The sequence below is a fragment of the Nematolebias whitei genome, chromosome 1 (assembly GCF_014905685.2).
Source record: "Nematolebias whitei isolate Nwh7 chromosome 1, NemWhi1, whole genome shotgun sequence".
Classification (NCBI taxonomy): domain Eukaryota; kingdom Metazoa; phylum Chordata; class Actinopteri; order Cyprinodontiformes; family Rivulidae; genus Nematolebias; species Nematolebias whitei.
This window is the reverse complement of record NC_056498.1, coordinates 66,627,999-66,649,503: the sequence shown is the minus strand read 5'-3', so window position 1 is coordinate 66,649,503 and position 21,505 is coordinate 66,627,999. Positions and strand designations below refer to the sequence as shown.

At 42.4% G+C, this 21,505-nt stretch overlaps 1 protein-coding gene across 13 annotated transcripts in view; it reads left to right on the top strand.

Moving 5' to 3' along the window:
* camk2g2 (calcium/calmodulin-dependent protein kinase (CaM kinase) II gamma 2) overlaps positions 1 to 21,505 on the top strand; it is an 89,410-nt gene that overhangs the window by 36,726 nt on the left and 31,179 nt on the right. For all 13 annotated transcript variants that reach the window (XM_037680203.1, XM_037680197.1, XM_037680156.1 and 10 more), the window contains exons 3-5: positions 6,340 to 6,399; positions 17,285 to 17,339; positions 18,303 to 18,368. In XM_037680203.1, the coding sequence (XP_037536131.1) occupies positions 6,340 to 6,399; positions 17,285 to 17,339; positions 18,303 to 18,368 (181 nt within the window). The remainder of the gene's footprint in view (positions 1 to 6,339; positions 6,400 to 17,284; positions 17,340 to 18,302; positions 18,369 to 21,505) is intronic.

Sequence of the window (21,505 nt, the reverse complement as noted above, 5' to 3'; positions counted from 1 at the left end):
GCGGGCACGCGTTTTGTGTTGTGCCATGTATTTTACGGACGTCAGCCAAGTTAAAGCCCCTACCGCCGTCACCCGCTCCAGAGATACTCCAAGAGTGACCCAAGGGTGGGGCTCACTAAAAGGGCCCTGAAAACGCCTCTGTGCTGCACTCAGGCTGCGGGCTCACATTAGAGTTGATGTGAGCTGATGCACACTGAGGAGAGGCGTGAGCGCTTTTAGAAATGAGATGCCGTTTGGGTGGAGACTGCAGTTACCGTGGAGAAACGACCTGGGCTGAGAGCGAGGGTTTTTTCCAGGCTCGGTCTGCTGAAAAAAAATCATTTTTAGCTGATGTGTCAATCGAGAATTTTGTGTGATTTCTCGAGCTGCGGTGACTTTTAAAAACCTGTTTTGAGGTTACTGGCTCATTTTATGTGGGGAATGTGTGAAGAAAAGCCGCTGTGAGATCATTCGATCTGACAGTCAGGTTGGAATCAGAAGACACTTTACTCTCTGAGTGATGTTTTCATTTTATTTTAAAACTTAAATCATCATTATGAATACTCTCATTCCCCGCAAGGAGTCATTTTTTGTGTTGCCTTCTCCATGGGCCCTGCGGCTGATTGGTCCAGGACAGCGCTTGTTGACTGTCTCTGGGGAAGCGCTGAGTCGCTGGTTGGCGCGATGAGAAAGGCTGTTCTTTGGCAGGAGGGGCTGGCAGAGGAGCGGGGCGAGAAGTTACTGCTGCAGCTGTGGAGAGTCTGCTGCTGCCGCTGGCTACGGCGATCCCTCCAGCGGGCGGCGGGGTGGGAGGAGGGCTGCGGCTTCATCCGGTGGCGCACAGTTTCCGACACCATCTCTGACTTCTTGGACTTCTCGAGCATGGCCTTGAAATTGGCCCCGAACAGCACGTCCGTTGTGATGAGGCCCTCCAGTAGGTCCTTCTGCAGCCTCTCCGGCATGGATGGGGAGATTCGGAGCCAGGTGGACCTCTGGATCATCGTCATCTAGGCGGCGATGCGAGACAGGCCGACCGCAGAGGAGGCGCACAAGTTCAAGATGACGTCAGATGCCTTGCAGAGTGAGCTCTTCATTTCCTCAGGCAGGTCTGTGTCCTCCAGCTTCTTAGAAATGCTGTAAGCCAGCAGGGCGACATTGTTGTTCGCTGCGGCCGCCTGAAAAGCACACTGGTAGACTCGGTTGGAGAGCGGCGTCACAGTTTGGTCGTGTCTCCCTGGAGGGACAGGACGTTGGTCCAACCTGGAAACTTTTGCCCCAAGTGACTCCGCCAGGCTTTGCTCCAGAGGGGGAACCAAGGGAACACTCTGCTCAGTAAACCCCTCCACTCTGGTGATGGGAGCGAAGGTGGAGACGGGTGCCTTCAGCTTACCAGGTCCGGCTGCAGCCTTGTTCCAGTAGGACATCACTGCTGGGAAACGAGGCCAGATGGGGTCAGGGCGGTGAGCCAGGGTGGAGCCAAACCTTCCCGCTAGATCATCCAATCTGGGCGGGGAGGAGGAGAGGGACGGAAAGTCCCTTTGTGTCAGCCGCCTCCTGGATTATGCCGGGCAGCTCCGAGAGGAGGGCACCGACAGCTGGGAGCGGTCTGTACGTCAATGCGAAAAGGCCCGGGGGGTGTGGGCCCCCCCCTCCCCCCCCCCCCCCCCCCCAGCGTCAAAAAAGGCGATCGCGTCGTCCAGCGAACAATCCCCTGCCACAGGAAAAACACTCCTTGATGTTAGCCTTGAACAAGGCTGCTCGTCTCTGCTTCTCCTCAGGGGGGAGGAGGTCACAGGAACAGCAGGAGGAGTTGAGGTCGGCGTGGCGGGTACACAGGCATCCTTTGCAGATGTCGTGCCAGTCAAAGCTCAAAATGTAGCCTGTCTGGCAGGACGGGCACAGGCGGATGGTGCTGGACATCTTCTGTCTTCTCGAAAAACAGTGCTGGTTGGCAGAAGAAAAAATGGGAGCTGATTACCCGGTCTCACCGTAATTTATTCGGACTGGTGGTGAGGCCCACACAGCAGGTGGGCGTGGACTAAAGTTTTTTCAGTGCTGCGCTGCGCGCGAAGGGATAAACCCACTAGCGATAGCCTTAAAGGGCGAAGCCTGTACGAAATAGAACAGATGTATTACTGGGGCAACATCAGTGATGAGTCACAACTTTGTAGTTAGTTTGAAAAATAGTTAACCACAAATAGGATTGTTATAGTGAGTCAGTTCATCATGTTTTGTAATCGACATGAAACAGAGGTCCATCACGTTTAATGCTTTTGCTCCACAACAACACTCTTTAGTTCCGCATCTCTTTTAGTTCCGCACTGCCCGCTAATTTTCTGAAAGCTCTTGTCTGTGTGGGAAGTGGCTGTCTTCATATGCGATTTATGAATGATCAGAGGGAGCTTAAAGACAGACTGGTCTGTGTAGCCATGTCAGAACAGTTCAGTGTCATCCAAATTTTCGGTGGACATAGTGACCAATCTTGCTTGATCGGTCTTGTTTCTAATGTGTTTCTCTCTTTATCAGAGTTAATCTGCTGTAATTATTAATGCAGATTTGTGTTGCCTTTGTCCACTCTAAAGCTAAATCTTAGTTTTGCAGATTTTAAAACACATTGTGAACAAACACTGCTTTATTGTGACTGCTTTGGATTTGAAGAAGATGGGTCAGGTTTGTGGTTAATCTCACCTAACTATTATAACTTATCAATTATCTTTTAAACAGCTTTTCATCTTTTTACTCGTCATGCTGTCATTACAAGAGTTATTGAATTTACCACTTATTTACTTGTCAGGATTTTGAAATTGGTGTTTGTTTAATGCCACTTAAAAAATACATAAAAATCAAATTTTTAAAAAGTATTTTTTACATAGATTCTTATTAAAATCTTGATTTCAAGTGACTGGACTTACTGGCTTATTGAATGAGAGGTAAAACCTTTTAAAGAAACAACATGAACTTGTCCAGTTGCCTTTTTTTTTTTTTAACCACAAAATGTTTGCTTTTTCCAAGGTTGGATTATTTTGCCATTACAAAAGCAACAAAAGTCAGAAAACGGAAGGTCCAGCTTTTTTTTGGTCTTGAACTTTTGGACATTATTATGTACAATAAGTCAGCATGTGGTTTTATTGTTTAATTTAGATGCTAAATTCATTAATGTAGAATCAATTAAATAAATTTTTAATTTGAATCAAAAATAAATTAAATTCTATTTCTAAAAAAAATAAACTTTTCTGTTTCACTGGTTTAGCATTAGGCTGCATTTGTTTTATTTATAGTTAATTTAAATGAAATAGTTAATTTTAAGGAATGCTTGTTTTGTTTGACAGAAAACAGTGTTTTTAAGCTCCCAGCTGCCAGAAGTCTTTGCTGTAACAAAATACAGTATGTCATTTTAGGCCAAAGTTAAAGAATGCTACTTTTTTGTAGCGGGATCAGACTTCTAAGAAAACGAGCAACCAAAATAGCTATGGCTCTGAGAAAAATGTACCTTTTTTGGGCCTCTATATGTGCTTCCGAGCAGTGTCACAAAAGTTATTTGATTTCTCATCCGTTTATACACACCGGTTAATTAAAACTTTTGGTGTGTGAGGTGGAAAAATGGAATTGTATAATCGTGTTTTTTGGACTATAGGGCGCACCGGATTGTAAGGCGCATTAAGCAAAACAAAATGGTCAGATAAGTAAAACTTTATTCAACTCATTCACAATATCCACATAAAATCAGTTCGAGGTCAGTAAGCACAACCAGAATTAATACATAAGTCACACTGGATTATAAGACTCACTGTCGATTTTTGAGAAAATTAAAGGATTTTAGGTGTGCCTTATTGTCAGAAAAATATGGTATATAATAACAATTCCTTTTTTTTTGACTTTCCAAATATTCTGCTGCAGAACCCATTTCATCATTCAGTTCACTTTGCAGTCCTTGTCAACTTAGACCTAAAGGAGTAATTTAGCGGTCATGGCATTTTGTATTTATACAACACCCCAAATTGCATGTTTACATGTTAGTCAACTGATTTTCCACTGCCTTAATCACGCTTTCTGTGTTTGCTTCCATGGAAGAAAGTATTTCCATTTCTCTTTTCCAGCTCATGTCTTTCCAGACTAACTAAAGTCCCTTCTTTACTCTCCATAACCTCTAACTGACTGGATTGATTACATACAATGTACATGTGTGTGCGTGTGTCTATGTGTCTGTGTGTGCTTGTGTGTGATGAAATAGGAGCATTTAGACTTTATTAACTGTCACAGTTTAGATCCTGCACACCTATTGATTTATGGGTCTACCATCACAACAGCAGTCTGAAGTAAAAGTTTCTCTCAGTGATTATCCTGGTTAGAGACACATGAGTGTAACAGCCTCAGGGTAGAAGCTGTTCCTCAGTCTAGTGGTTCTTCACTTAATGCTCCTTAACCTCCTTCCTGTGGGGAGCAGGGCAAAAAGTGAGTGTGCTGGGTGAGGCAGGTCCTTCATGATGCAGGTGGCCCTCTTCCTGCATCTAGAGGTGTAAATGTCTGTGATGGTGGGGGGACTGAAAATATTAAAATATTAAAAATATTTAACAAGAATTTAATAAGATTAACACTTAAAAACAATTATTTGTTTGCTCGACTTTATAGCAAAGGTGTGTCTCAGTTGACCTTTTGCTTAATAAATGCACTTCAATGGTCAAATTAGCTGCATTTCGCCGGGGCGGCGCAGCGAAATGAAGCTGATTGACGGTTGCTCCAAGCGAGCTGGACGAAGGTGGCATACTGTGGCAAGCCGATTGTGTCATTAAAAGCCACTTTTACCTATTACATGATACAACGGCATGCCATACTACTCGTGTGCCGTCTAGCAGCTGAAAATGGTAGTGTTCAATATTTTCAGTCAGAATGAATTAAAACGGTCAAGTCTCAGCCAAAAATTGGTTCATAAATATAGGAAAAAATTCATAAATGCGTCGCTTCGGCGTATCAGTCGCAAGGCATGCAAATTATGCAAAAAAACTGTGACTTTTAGGGTTAAAAATACGGTAAATATGAAATGATGCACAAAGATTTTGATACAATAAAGAACCTAAAATTATTGTTTTAAAAAATGTTCTATTTGTTTACATTGTTGTTTAATCTTTTCATCTAGTCATTTACATAATTTAAACAAAGATTATGACTATTTCAGTAGACAAAAATCGTTTCTGAATCAGAAATCGTTTCTGAATTGAAAATCGATTTTGATTCGAATAGTGACACCAAAAATCGGAATTGAATCGAATCGAATCGCCAGACACTGAAAACTTCGCACTCCTAATATTAGCCACTCAAGACATTAGTTGGGAAGAATGCATTTTGTTTAAAATGTTTGCAGCACTTAGTTTTAAGCTAAGTAGACACCATGCCTTAATCCAAAGCCTTGTATGAGTTGGACTGAAAGATTAGACTTGTCCAGTGTCTCCCTCTTTTTCATGCAAACAAAAAGGCACTTGGAACAAGTGAAACCATGTAAGCAGCCCATCTGTTCTTGGAGAACAGCAGCTGTTAGGTGACAGGATGCTCAAGATGAACTTGACCTCTTACATTCTGCACAGGAGGTGTCATCCTTCGGATCCATCCACTGTACCGGTTTTAAAAGCAATCTGTCTGTCAAACACACAAAGCTGCACACACATGTCATTAAAGTCATTAACTGGTCATGGATTAAATTAAGACTGGACCCATATTTTACAAAGTGCAAAAAATTGAGCTCATATTTTGTTTGTGTGCGATTAAATTTAGATTTTTGCTTGTTCAAATGTTGAATATTAATTAATTTGTTAAATTTTGGTATTTTATTGTACTACGTTGCTGTGTTTGATTATTTTGATTGTGATGATCAAAAGGCAGAATTAGAGCAAAATATTTTCCTGAGGGCAGAAGAGACTGAAAAAAAATCCGGTTCAGCAAATCTGTGTTTCTAGAACACCTTCAAAAATGTTTATTAAATCAGTCACTTATGCAAGCGTTTCTAAAAGTCTCTCCAACAAAATCTCAACTTTTAGTGGCTGCAAATCTTCATCTTTGGAAGCCTAAACAACTTATTTATTTATTAGGCATAAAGTCTCTCGTCTCTTTTGAAAAACGATTAACGAAAAGCTGTTTTCAAAGTGTGCTGCAGCCACATTTGCCCGTCAGATGCTAATGATGTTTACTTGAACTGATGCTTTTCCGTGTTGACTCGTTCGGAAAATTTTCAAGAGTTGCTTCTTTTTTTAATGTTGGTTTTCTGGTCACTGTAGCTCACATGTTAGATAAGATGAGCATTATCTATTGACGTCTGTTCCTCTGTTCCCACACTCTTAATTCTGTTCTCTGTCTCCATTTTGCCCGTAGATCACCAGAAACTGGAGCGGGAGGCGAAGATTTGTCGTATGCTTAAACATCCAAACATAGGTGAGTTGTCTTTGTGAGCCTAAATAAAAATTGGTAACGTCTGCGATAATTAAAATGTGTAATATAATATTGTCAGCACGATAGGTCAGTGGTTAGCACTGTTGCCTCACAGCAATTATGTCCTGGGTTCAATCCCTAATTGGACTTGGGGTCTTTCTATGTGGAGTTTGTATGTTCTTCTCATGCTTGCGTGGGTTTTCTCCGGATACTCCGGTTTCCTCCCACAGAACAAAAACATGCATGTTAGGCTGCCTTCAGGCTCAGGCCTCCCTTGCAAAAGAGATCTGTAATCTCAATGGGATTTGCCTGGTTAAATAAAGGTTAATAAATAATGAGAAGATATTTAGAGTAAAACTGTTCATTGACCTCAAATTTTTTTTCTTGTGTAGGAAATTCAGATTTGCAGGCCCACAAAGTCACAGTTGCCCTCCTGTTTAGTGTTAAAATTAGCTTTTCCTTTTCGCTGCTGTTTAAAAACTGTTTTTGCTTTTTCCAACAAAGTACCGGTAAGTCAGGTCCTCTGGACGGTTTCTTTTGTTTGTTTGTTTGTTTGTTGAAACGTTTTGTCCTTCATCCAAAGGACTTCATCAGTCCGAGGAGCCACAACAAACTCAGTCCAACAAGCAGCACACTTGCATAGTGGGGTGACCAGTTTTATGGTGATGAGATCGTTTCTGGAGTCTGCCCCGTCGACTCCCCTGAGGCAGCCTTAAAGACTTAGCTTTGTTGGATTTTGTACCTAGATTATTGAGCAAGAACTTTGATGTTTTTGTTTTTTTATGCATTTAGGGAAATAATGGAAGCAGTAAATGGACAAATCCAAATGAACATTAAATTTTCTCTGGAAAGTTCGATCCTACAAACATCAGCCTCTGAGCTCATTTTGTCTTTATACTCATGCCACTTTTCACTGGAAAGGGTCAGTCTGAAATAAGATGTTTCTCTTGCAAAGCTTGAATTGTGTTCATATGATTTTCTACATCACTGTTTAGGGAAAATATGGTATCCAGTATCCAATATGGTATTTTAGGGTATCCAGCCATTAAAGTCAATATGAGCTGTGTTTAAAATGAGTTTTTGAGGGAAGAACAAACAATAAAAGGGCGTTTGGAACTAAATTTTAATCAGGTCCAGATCAACACTATTGTTCTGCTAAGTTTTCTGTTTTTCAAGAGTAATTTTAAAGACTTGTTAAAAAAAACGTTGCTAGAGCCTGACCGATATAGCCATTTTGACTAACGCCGATACCAATATTGGGAGAGGAAAGCTTAATGCCAATAACACACAGTATTGCTCGTTGCTTCGATTGTGCTGAACGTTAAACTTAAAGTGAACGGCCATGACTTGAAAGTAGTCTTCATGCGCCCTCTGCTGGATACATTGTACAATTATGGCTGGTTCCAGCATATTAGAGTTGAAAATTATAAGTGTTTATATTGGCACATAGTGGGACAATTATCACCGATACCTAGGCCTGTCACAATAACAAATTTTGCTGGACGATTAATTGTCTCAGAAATTATTGCGATAAACGATAATATTGTTTAAAATTTGACAATAATTAGTAATTATTGTCAAATTTAAGAAGAAATGTTGGTTAATTTGTTTTGCATGTAGTATCTTTTTTGACCACCGGGTGGCAGTAAAAGACTGTTTGAACTGAAGGCTGGATAGTGAGTGAGTGAGCAGCATGTCTCTTTAAGAAAAATGGGAGGGAGGCCCCTTGTGTCATGGGCTGTCTCTCCTTCCTTTTTTTGCTTCTCAAAATGGCGGACACTCTGTGTGGTTTGAGCTCTTTAACATAGCATTTTTCACACAAAGATTTTAATTTAATTAAAAAAATCAGTAAACAAGTTCTCAGCTTCTTTTTGCAGAGAAAAACAACTTTTTACATGAAGGCACGGGTTTCAACCGTGAATTTTGGAGCTTCGACAAGACAGAGTTTTTTCCCCGAGGTCGGCCTGTTAGCTTAGCTCGTAGCTTAGCTGCTTTTACCAATACAAAAATGTGATTTTGGATGGTTAAAACAGATTTTACAGAGAAAAGAGAAAAGGAGGGGACAGTGAAGAGCACCGGAGTTGAGCCTTTTGTCATCCCGCGTCTTCAGTAGAAAGAGAGAGACACGAAGAAACAATAAAGCCGATAAATGAAAATAAGGTTGATAATTTTCATTTATCATGCGATTAATTGATTTGTTTATTGCGACAGGCCTACCCAGGCCCAATAGATCCCCAAATGCCTATATCAGCCTAAAATTTCAGCCCTACTGATATCAGTTGAGCTCTAAATTTTACTATCACCTTGCTAAAGTGATGCATTGTCTTCTAATAATGTCAGTGTGGACTGACATTGGCTGAACCCAATGTCTGTTGCAGACATTTAATTATTTATTTCAAGCACCTAGCTTTATTGCTTTCATGAGTTGACTGACTTGACTGTAAAACCCTGTTTGCTTAGCAATTGACACACAAAAGAGCCATTTTGTTTATCCAATATGGATGTGAAAACGTTGGTTACGTACTGTAACCCCAGATTCTATGAGTATAGGCGCAGCCTTTTAAGGCTGTCGCTAGTGGGTTTATCCCTTCTCGCACAGCACTGAAAACTTTAGTCCACGCCCACCTGATGAGTGGGCCTCACCCCCAGTCCGTATAAATTATGGTGAGATGGGATAATCGGCTCCCAAGTAGCTTTTTTCTTCAGCCATTTAGGATCCAGTGAGGCCCAGAGCTTAAAGGGCTGCGCCTATACTCATGGAATCTGGGGTTATAGTACTTAACCAATGTTCTATTTCGTATAGGCTTTGCCCTTTAAGGCTATTGCTAGTGGGTTAAAGGCGAAGCAGGATGTAGTCTATGCCTCACTGGGTCCACTCAGACACAACATGGAGCACCTGCTTGCACAAAAAAAACATTTCATCACTCAGCCTTCAGTGTGTGTAATTACGTGCTGCGTAATTGCGTGCTCCATGCACAGGAGCACACCGGAGAAAAGATCTCAAGTGAGGAAAAAAGGCTGAGATAGCAGACCTGCTGCTGTGAATAGGAACAACGGAGGATACGAATTGTAACAGTGTAACGATGAACAGAGCAGACCAACAGCTCCTCAGGATGAACCGATTAATAACGATAAAATCAGCAGTCATGAACTTGTGACTGATAATAAATATTTCACATTGCGACTGCATGCAGGCAGGTGTGAGCTCAAAAGTGAGGCTCCATGAAATAAATAATACTTATTCTGTCAGAACCCTGAGAACAGAATGGGTCATGGAGAAAGTAGAAACATCACGTAGATAAAAACAAATATTTGAACATGGTGATGACTAGGCAGCCGCCATACAAATATCCTCCACTGTCATCCCTCCATGCAGAGCCATGGAGGATGAAAACCCTCTTGTGGAATGTGCTGAGATTATCTGGAGGATCCAGTCCAGATGAACTGTAAGCTTCAGAAATAGCCTCACACAACCAGTGTGAGAGGCGCTGGGTGGATAGAGGATGTCCTGAAGAGCTGTTCCAGTAATGCACGAACATACGCTGAAAGCGGCGCAGTGTGGCTGTGTGCGCCACGTAACATGAAAATGCGTGCATGGGACAGAAGGAGGTGAGATGTCTCCTCCTCAGAATTATGAGGAAGAGGATAAAACCCATCCAAGGTTATCACTCTCGATCTGAATGAGCTTGTGATGCTTTCCAGAGCAGGGTTAAAACGCAGTACAGCTGAACTGCCGTCAGCTGGAATTCTGAGACATGAGGGAGCAACAAAGAGAGCAGACAATCACTCACTAAAGCGTGCAGGATCATCATTAGGTCTCACTGTGGAGATAGTGGACGTGACACCGGTCTGTGTCTCCGTACACATTTCAGGAAACGCTTAATCAACGGATGATTAAAAACTGTTCTGTCACCGAAACCCTCGTGACAGGAAGAAATGGCTGCAGCATAAGTTTTAATTGTGCTGAACGCTAGATTTCTGTCCATCAGATGCTGCAGAAAGGACAGCATGTCACCTAGTGGACAAGAGATGGCCTCTACACCTTTCTCCGTGCACCAGCTCTGAAAAGCTGTCCACTTTGATATGTAGTAGTCACGTAGGTACGTGCCACTAGTTGTAGTATGACAATATATGAGATATATATGCATACAATATTCACGAGTTCCTCATCTTTCTGACTGTGTAATGTCGTGCATTGAATTTAACAGAAATGTAACGAGAGACGTTATTTATCTTTGACCCATCAAAATGAATGCGGTCATTTATTTTCAGAATCAAAGTTTAACATCAAACATTTACATTAATTTGGCAAAATATGAAAATAATAACAGACAAGTTTCACAGAAAATGAGCATCGATCACTCGGCGGTGATCAAGGACTTTGCTTCAGATATTCCTAAGATATCTGTACTGATTTTATGAGAAAGAGGAGAGTTTTAAGATGAAATGGAGATTTATCTTACAGAGAAATATGTGAGGGAATTAATCTGTTTGACCAGAAATTGCACGCTCCATCAGATATCAGCTTGCCCACGGTACACTTGGTCGAAAATAGAACCATCTACCTTGATGATGAAATCAGCGTCGGCGTAGGTTCCTTTCTGACTCTTTTCAGCGTCTCCGTGAGAACTACCAAACCCTCAGAGAGTCGTACGTGGTTTTCAAACAGAAATTATAATCCCAAAACGTCTCTGGATCATCCTGAATGCGTTTGCACCCAAGAACTCTGAACTCCTTTCATTCTTCAGAACTTCTCAGACTCTTAATTGTCAGCAACTCCAGCAACTCTCTAGTTCTTCATCTCCTCAGCCTCTGGAATTCTCTGGAAATCTCCCGAATTCTCTGGAGTTCTAACATGAACTGGGAAGTTGCCACATTTTAAATGGGTCGACTTCCGGTTCAATTTAGAGCTTTCTGATTCGTGGATGTACCAGAAAGAGGTGCGGTTTTTGACGTAAGGTGTTATCAAAAGTCGAGGTCAGAGAATGAGTTTGTTTAACAACTGACAGAGAGATTATTGCAGAAAAGCAGACTTCGTGGAGTCAAACTCTTCTGTATCTTCTGTAAAGATTAAACATGACATTTCTTTTTCAGTAAACATTTAGTTGACCGAAGCTTCAACTTTCACATACTTACGTTGCTTGGCTCATTTCAGACAGAAAATCAAGAAATGCATATTAACCTGATTTCTTCTTTGAATGAGGAATAAAAATCATTACTTACTGTTTATGTAAAATAAAAATGAGTAGTTCTTTTCAACCTGTAACATTGAGTGGAACTAACACAATTTGATTATTAAACATTTGTAAAACAGTAATGATTATAGAGAATTGTCTTTTCTGCTTGATTAATTCAAGAAAGAAAGTCACCAGATGGCTCAGACTGTATTCAGATCAATGAAAATAACAGTCTCTGTCCATCTGATAGATTTGAGGTCATCAGGGTCAGATCAGGGTCAGATCAGGTTCACTACAGTTATAAGCGCATAAAGGAGCATTTTTGGCCACGAGCTGTGAGTGAAGGCATCCACTCCTAATGGTGGGTCATCTCGTGGACTCAGTGAGAACCATAAATGACACTAGGCATTCTCCCGTGTGGTGGACAGATCGACTGTTGCTCAGCCAAACCTGCTTCAAATCCGAGAGATCAGCTCGGGATGGGGGCTCCAGTCTCTGTGGCAGGGACTGCCCCTCGACATGATATCCGCTCCCCTGTTCAGGACGCTGGGAATGTACACTGCTCTGATGGAGAGCAGGTTTTTGTGTGCCCAACAAAACAGCTGTTTTGTGATGCGTAACAGTTAGGCTGAGCGCACGCCTCCCTAACGGTTTATGTAAGCTGCCGTCACTTTGTCGTCTGTGTGGATCAGAACATGCTGATCCCGCAGCAGGGGAGCAAAATGCTGAGTCACGTTTCAGACCGTGAAAACTTTCTAGCACATTTATGTGACACGACATGTGGTCCAGCCACTGTGCTCCCACTGCCTGGAACAGACATATTCCTCCCAGCTTGACAGGAACGCGTCTATGAAAACTGAGACATGTGACATAGGCCTGCTGATGAGAACTCCCTCTGACAGAATGAGAGGGTTTCTCCAGTGATTCAGATCGGTTCTCACGGAGGGGGGCACAAAGATAATCCGCCTTTTCTGGCGCACAGGATCTATGCGCAGGCGGGCGAACCATCACTGAAGGCGTCTCATGTAAAATAGGCCCAGCGGAACCACGATGTGGGCCGCTGACATCGTCCCAGGAGTCTCATGACAAGCAGAACTGTCACTATGCTGCAGGGTTTGACAAGGCGGAGCTGAGCTGATAGAGCTTCGGCTCTCAGCTGTGATAAATGGGCTCTCATTGTAGTTGAGTTTAGCTCCACTTCCAGATAAGCAATCATCTGGGATGGACGAACGGAATTTTTTCCCAGTTTATAGAAACCCCAGGTTTAGCAGGTGTAACACTAGCGTTTTGGTCTGTGCGACTGCTTCCTATCTGGACCGAGCTAATAAGAGCAGATCGTCCAGATAAAAATAATTCTCATTCCTGCCATATGTAACGACTGCAGAGCCGTCTCCACGCATTTCGAGAACGTGCGTGGGGTGTTTCAGAATGATGGAAATATGAAAATATGCGCTCTTCAGATCTATAGAGGTGAAAACCAGTCGTTCTGGTGAAGTTCTCCAGCAGCTGTTTGTCAGCATGTGGAATTGTCTCCCCATGATTGAATTGCTGAACATGAATAGGTCGAGAATGGGTCTCATCCCTCCGTTTTTTTATTTATTTATCAGAACCAGGAAGTAGTGGGTGGAAAAAAAAAATCCTCTCCGTTGGGAACTCTGGAAATCACGTTTTTTGTCAGAAATTCCTGAACTTCTGACTGGAGAGACGAGCTCTGCTCTGGAGAAAACAGAACCGCCTCTATAATCCCTCTGAACGGTGGGGGTTGAGCTGCGAACTGCAGCGTGTAACCCCTGCTGATCAGACGGTCTGTCCATCTGTCCACGGAACACACTCGGTGCCACTCTGAGTAACGCTCGGAGAGCGGGCACGCATTTGTGTTGTGTCATGTTTCTCATGAACGTCAACCAGACTAAAAAGCCTTACTGCCATCACTCGCTCCAGAGATTCTCTGGGGGGAACCCAAGGGGGGCTTTGACAGAGAAAAGAGCTGTATGTGTGCCATCTGTGCTGAGCCCAGGCTGCGGTCTCACATTAGAGCTGAGGTCGGTGCGCACTGAGAGGAGGTGTGAGCGCTTTCTGAGTGAGACGCTGTTTCGGTGGAGGCTGCAGCTGTCATGGAGAAACACGTTTACTCCCGCTGCGCTGTGAGTGGGCAGAAAACAGCAGAAATTAAAAACAGGCTCTGGCTGAAAACGAGGGATTTTATCGGACTTGGTCTGCTGAAAAAACATAATTTTAGCTGACTTGGCAGATGTGTGTTTTGTGCCATTGAAAACGCTGTTTAGAGGTTACTGGCTCGTTCTGTGTGGGGAATGTGTGAAGAGAGGCAGCTGTGAGATCAGCTGATCAGACAGTCTCAGACTGTCTCAGACACTTTACTTTCAGAGGTGTTTGTTTTATATCAAAACATACATCATCAAAAAACACATACATTCCCCTCAAGGATCTGTTACCTGGTGGAGGGGGCGGGCAGAGGAGTGGAGCGTGAAGTCACTGCCGCAGCTGTGGAGTGCCTCTGCTGCTGTTGCTGGCCAAGGCGGTCCCTCCAGCGGCCGGAGGGGTGGGAGGAGGACTGTGACGTCACCAGATGGTGTACAGTCTTGGAGACCTCCTCGCACCTCTGCGATTTCTCAAGGATGTTCCTGAAGTTGGCCCCGAACAGCGCCTCTGGGGTGATGGGGCCCTCCAGCAGCCTCTCGGACAAGGATGGCGAGAGGCAGAGCCAGGTGGTCCTTTGGATCATGGTCATCCGGGCGGCGATGTGGGACAGGCGTACCTCAGAGGTGGCACACATGTTTAAGATGACGTCAGCGGCTTTACAGAGAGAGCTTTGTCTCATCCAGCAGGTCTGCTTCCTCCAGCCTGTTTGAGATGCTGTAGGCCAGCAGAGCTATGTTGTTGTTCGCTGCGAACCGCCTGTGATGTGCACTGGTGAGCTCGGTTGGAGAGCTTTGTCACCCTCTGGTCATGCTTTCCTGGAGGGATAGGTTGTCAGTCCATACTGAAAGCTTTTGCCCCAAGCGCCTCTACCAAGCTTGACTCCAGGGGGGACAACCGAGGGAAAAAACCACCATTCGGTAAAAACCCTCCTCTCCGGAGATGGAGGCGAAGGTGGAGACAGAGGTCTTCAGCTTGCCGGGCCCAGCTGCAGCCTCGTTCCAATGTGACGTCACAGCTGGGCAGCGAGGCCAGATGGGATCATGACGACGAGGTGGGGCGGAGCCAAACCTTCCCGCCAGATCATCTGATCAGGGTGGAGGGAGGCGAGGGATGGAAAGTCCCTTGTGTTAGCAGCCTCCTGGATTATGCCGGGCAACTCCAAGAGGAGGGCGGCGACGGCTGCGAGCGGTGTGGTTGCCGACGTGGGAAGACCTGAGGTGGATGAGCATCTGTTTGACCACTCTTCTGCCGTCACTACGCTCTCCAGGAGGGAAGGGGCAGCGAGGTTTTCAGCATCGCCTTTCTTGGAGGAGTCATCCGATTCACTGCGTGACTTTGCGTCAAAGAAAGGCGGTGGCGTCGTCCCGCATGTAGCGTTCCGCCACGGAAAAAAAACCACTCGGTGGACCTGCTGCCCAATCGCCTTTTTCGAGGGAATCATCCGATTCACCGCAAGGAAAACACGTTAAAAAAGGTGGTGGCATTGTCCAGCGAGTAGCAGCCCTCCACGGAAAAAAAAACCCACTTACGGAGCTGCTGCTAACATCGCCTTTTTCGAGGGAATATTCTGATTCACACGAGGAAAAAACATTAGAAAATGCGATGGCGTCGTCCAGCGGGTAGTGGCCTGCCACGGAAAAGCACTCCTCGGCGCTTACCTTGAACAAGGCTGCTCGTCTCTGCTTCTCCTCGGGGAGGAAGAGCTCACTGGTATGGCAGGAGGTTGGCATGGCGAAGGCCCAGGCATCCTTAGCAAAGGTTGTGCCGGTCAAAGCTGGACAACTTTTCCTTCTTCGTTCTTCTGACAGTGCTAGCTAGCTGGCTGAAGAAAAAATGGGAGCCGATTACCAGGTCTCACCGTAATTTATATGGACTGGGGGTGATGCCCACACAGCAGGTGGGCGTGGACTAAAGTTTTCAGTGCTGCACTGCGTGCAAAGGAATAAACCCACTAGCGATAGTCTTAAAGGGCAAAGCCTATACGAAATAGAACCCTCAGTTTCCTTTTATCCTCAAACTATGCGTATTGTTTTATTTCACACGGTGGGGCTGGAGAATTGTCAAAACAAGTTTCCTCTTTTTTGTTGTTGTTTTGTTTCATTTCAGCAGTGTTCAGTTTAATAATAACTCAGCAGAAAATTGTTTCTTGATAATAGTCGAACTAGTCATCTACATGCTGAGTTTCTGTGACGGACATTTGCATGGTGCAGCTGGCCAGCAGCTAAGCTGGCAAAGTGAGCCTTACCTTCAACAGGAGTTCAGTCAGCTGCTGTTCATCTGTGCTTTTTATGTCTGAAGCTTAAACTTTAATAGATCGTTTCCTCAACATTACTAACCTCCCTTTATGTTTTTGATTCTTCTAAATTTCTGTCCTGTTGGAGAACTAGAAGTCAACTTTGCTTGAATATCATAAAGTGTCAGGAAACCCTGCTCTAAAGCATTAGGTAGTTTGAAGATTTATTTAGTTTGGAATTCCTCTAATCATTGTAAATATTGTAAACCTTCTTTACAGCTTCAATTGTGAAACCTCTTGTTCTTTGAGTGTAAGGTTCAGAAACAAAGGCAATGGTTTTTTGGAAGGGGAGGAAATGACAACGTTTCTGCATGTTATCTGTGCTGGGTGAGCCCACACACAGACATGAAGAGTGTGATAACTTCCTGAAGGTTTTATCCTTCTTCATTGTTTTCTTCTTCCACAACCACACCCCATATTTTGTCATTTTTTTTATTTTCTTTTTCTTTTCCAAAATGTGACATGCTTGAAGAAAATTGACAATAAAGCATTTTTTTTGTCTTCCAGGAACTTGAACGCTCATTTTCTCAGAAAAACAACTCTCATAAAGCATCATCACATAGTTTAAACATGTTGAGGCAATTTCTGACATGATTTCAGTCATTCATAGCTGCCTTCCTTTCCAGGGCTTATTCTGTAACCTTTGATTCTTATTCTTTGAACTAAATGCAGAATGACACTGTTATTTTCTTTACTTGTGCAGGCCCAGCAATATTAATATATCATAGAAGATTGCTAACCAAAGCAATAAAAGTTATGTGAATACACTGCACATTAGCTAAAAATCATCAGATAGTTCAAACTGCTTCAACGTGTTCACATAAGCTTTCATTTCAGTGATCCTTCATTTAGGTTTGCTTTATGTGCGGCGGCTGTGGCTGAGTGGTTAGAGCAGTCGTCCACAAATGCAAGAGTTGGGGGTTCAATTCCACCAGTAGTCATATGCTGAAGTGTCCCTGGGCAAGACACTGAACCCCTCATTGCCTCCGATGTGTGTCCCATCATTGTATGAATGTGATAAAGCACTGATTATTCTTTGTATATATATATATATATATATATATATTGTAGAGTGCTGTATGAATGGTATATGAGGTACAGATTGTAGTGTAAAGTGCTTTGACCGTCTTGATAAGATAGAAAGGTGCAATATAGGTACAGTCCATTTACTATTTATTGAAGCTAATTCCCACAAGCAGTGGTGTCTGACCCATTTTTAATTGGACTGTGTTTTTATTTTTTTTTTTTTTTTTTTTAGTGCGACTGCATGACAGCATCGCGGAAGAAGGCTTCCATTACCTCATTTTTGACCTGTAAGTAAATCACATTAGCACATGCGCACACAGACACATTGCTTTTAACGTCAGCTTCATTTACAAATAGCAGGACAAAGTTAGGTAATAGTGAAAGTTCATAACTTCAGAAGTCTGTTTGGGTAAAGTGAAGACCACAAATAAAAAAATCATTAATCAGGGAAGACGTGATTCCTTTATCATACATAAAGTGCTTCAGATAAAAATATCTAACTTCTGTTATTAGATCAGTGCTCTTTTTCTGGCATGTTGTAGACTTTTAGTATATTTTAGCTTTTTCATACTCAGTTTAATACAAAACTGTCTGTTACTCATTTAGATTGCAGTAAATATAGATAGTTTATTTTGCACTTTTTGTTTTCATCTGCTGAAATAACATTTATTTTATTTTTATCATTTGTCAGCACATATTAGGTCACACTTTGAACACTTGTTACATATACATTATATTTATTTGATCTGAAAAAAAAAATCCTACTGAGATCTGACCAAAAGGCAAGTAGAACTTGTCAAGACAAACAAACATGAAAAACAAGTAACAATAAATGATAAAACATGCAATAATGCTATCAGCATACATAAGTTTAAGTTCAGGAACATGGCAAAATTACTAATTTAACAGTGGCTTAAAACAGTTCTTTAAAAGCTTTGCTGAAATCTTACATATTGTTTCAATTTTCTATGTAGTGCAAGAAAAATATAAAAGCAAAGTAGATGAAAAAAAGCTTATACAAGTTTTCATCAATCATTAAACGGTTTGTTAACGCACCAGTACAGCCTGTGAAGCTGAAAATTAAATCTCTTGGCAAACAAAAATCAACAAAACATGTGGCTAAACAGGTAAAATGTGTTTTAATCACTTTTGCTGTTGCATGGAAATGTTTCTGGACTTCTCAGTCAGTTCACCTGGACGTTTTCTGTGTGTGTGTGTGTGTGTGTGTGTGTGTGCGCGTGTGTGTGCAGAGTCACAGGAGGAGAACTGTTCGAGGACATCGTTGCTCGAGAGTACTACAGCGAGTCTGATGCCAGGTAGTACTTATCTTGCATGTACTAACAGATTTATGCTTTAAAGTGGTGTTTTTAGTCTTATAATATATTGTGATACTATGGCCTAATTACTCTAAAGGACACTTCTAGTGCAAAGTTGAACATTTTAATTGCAGGTTTGTAAAAATCTGGGCTGTCAAAGCAGCAAAGTTGAGTTTTGAAAGTAGAGAATGTTCCGCTGCTTGAATCTATATTAATCTACTTTGCTGCTTTGGTAGTAGAATGGTGCTCGTGGTTTCTGACTGTACTGGTGTTTGCTTTATTTTCAACCAAGTGACTCAGGTCTTTTAAATTTAATTTCATGAATAAATAATGGATAAGCTGTTCCTGTGCTGAAAACATATTTAGAGTTTGGAGTCAAACGTTGCTGTTGGTTTTTCGCTCTGCAGAACATAAGGATTCAAGGTTCTTTATTGTCATTCGCATCGCATGTGGTAAATGAGGTGGAACAAAATTGTGTACACAGGGTCCCAGTTACATCCAACAATAGCAAACATGTAAATTGTAAAAAGAAACAGCAAATAAGGATCTAAGATAATAAACTAAGATATACGCTAAACGAACGCCAAACGGTACGCTAAAAGATCTAAGATATACGCTAAACAATAATAGTGCAAAACAATACACCGAACAACAGCAGCACGATTCTCATGGGTGGCTTTAGTTCACACACTTTAATGTGAGAATTAACATAAACTAAACTAGCATAAACTAAACTAATATAAACTAAGATTTATTCAAAGCATGCAACAAAAATACAGAAATAAGGCGCCAAAATTGAAAAATAAATCAATCTACTGCAGCATGGTCCTATTGGCAGAGTGGTTCTGATGACAGTGAGGTTATTTTAGCAGCATGGTCCAGTTGGCAGCATGATACTGTTAGCGGCATGGTCTTGTTAGCAACATTAGCAAGTCTTGTTAGCAGGTCCAGTCAGCAGCATGACGATAATGAGGACCGCAGCAGCTGCCTCCCAGACTGCCCTCCAGAACTGGGTCTGGCATACAGAGAACATCCAACATTCCCCCGCGGAACCAGGCGGGTCCGCAGAGTTCGGTCCGTTCAGGCAGGTGGAGGAGCTTGTTAGCAGCGTTAGCAAGTCTAGTTAGCAGGTCCCGTCAGCAGCCCGATGGTAACAGTGACCACAGCAGCTGCCCTCCCAGACTGCCCTCCAGAACTGAGTCCGGCAGACGAAGAACGTCCAGGTTTTCCCGCGGAACCAAACTGGTCTGTAGAGCTCAATCTGTGCAGGCAGATGGAGGATCATGGAGACAGCCGCCATGACAGTCCTGAGCCCGAGGCTGGAAGGACTGAACCACGATGGCAAGGTGGCGAAGCAGCGACACAGAAAACTCCACGTGTGTCACGGTCATACCCGTATCATGGATGGGCATTGTAGGTGCAAAAAAAAGTTTAAACAAAAGTAACAGGAACCAAAAAAGGTCAAGTTCACCGGGAGCCTGTGAAGCTACAGCTCGGCTGAGCGCGGCCATCTTGGAACACCTGCTTGAATAACCTGCTTCGCCAAACATTTGTCTGAGTCGCAGCAGTTTCTAACCAGAGTTGGTGACTTCACTGTTACACTGTATATAAATCAGTGTTTATGAGCAAAGAATAGATAGCGAAATATATAATGAAGTCAGTGTTCAATATTTGTGCAAGTTTTTTGCGTGATTAAAATTATTTTTTACTGTTTACTTGGGTTACATTTATCTATAACTTTTTAATTAAATAAAAGCGTTTGCATGTTTTACCACAAATAATTTTAAAATGGGAAAACTTTATACAGTAAATGAATAATTTGTGCTAAGAAAATTCTAGCCATAAATTTAATTAACTTCTTGGTAGTTTAAGATGCAAACCATTTAAAGTTCTGGCATGTGTAGTAAAGTGTTAAAGTGAGTAAAGATAGCCAGCTGAACATAATTTAAGCTGTAAAAAGAGGGAGGTGGAAGATTATTTTGGCTGAGTGTGTCTGAATGTGTGAGGGAATTGGGAGGCAAGTCCATTTTTAGCCTAATTTGGACACAACCACAGGATCCTTCCTTCTTTTTCTACTTCCCAAAATTGTTTTCTCTGCATTTTTCTGCTGCCGACCCTGACTTCAACTTTGCTGTTGCCAACTTCAAGTTATTATTTAAAAAAATGGCAGCATCTTTAATTGATTATTATTGATAATCAATTAAAGATGCTGCCATTTATCATTTTAATTTATTAGACCTACAGAAGTACAGTTATGCAAACTCAAGGACAAATTAAAGATACTTTCTCTTCTTGACTTTCTTCTGGCAAAAAAATCTGCCATTGTTTGCCCACGGGTGCCTATTGCTGCAAATTTTAAACTTTCTTCCAGAAACCACCTCTGTGATTATAAAGCAACAAAGTCTAGTTGAACCTTTAAAACCAACATGTCCAAGTTGAATATCAGGAATGACCAGTTAGACAACCTTTAAAATCAAAATAGCCACTTTTGTCTCGAGTTAACCCTTTAGCAGAAACACCAGTGACACCACTTAAAATGTTTTACATTTACACTGTATAGTATTTTCAAATTACAAAATTCTGGTTTATGTTGTATTTTTGCAATCATCAAACTCCAGTGAACTGTCCACGTTATTTTTTGTGTGCGTTTGTGACAAAGTTGCTAAAAGGGTAAACGAACTGTCTCCACGCATTCTGCTGTAAAGGGCTTGGCTCTGTTTGAACAAGGAGTGAAACTTCCAACGGCTTTAGTTCCAACGACTTTTATAATAAAAACATTAAAAATCTTCTGTGCTTCCTTCGTACCGGATTCCCCATCAGCAGCCACTGTCAACACATGGTGGCTGCCTATTTCTTTTGCTTTCAAACAACAGCCTAACAAATGTTCTCCACCCATGTTTGGCTTTTTTCAAGCAAAGAACTGAATGATTTCATCCTGCACCCCATTAGAGTGCACATTTCTCCATGAAAGCACCGTCTGCTCATGACTTGCATCATATGACTCATCACAGGTTGGACACTGATGATGTTCTCATGATGCTGAGTAGAGATGTTTGTTACCATGGGGGGGGGGGGGGAGTCTAATGGGGGGCAGGATGAAATCATTCAGTTCTTTGCTTGAAAAAAGCCAAACATGG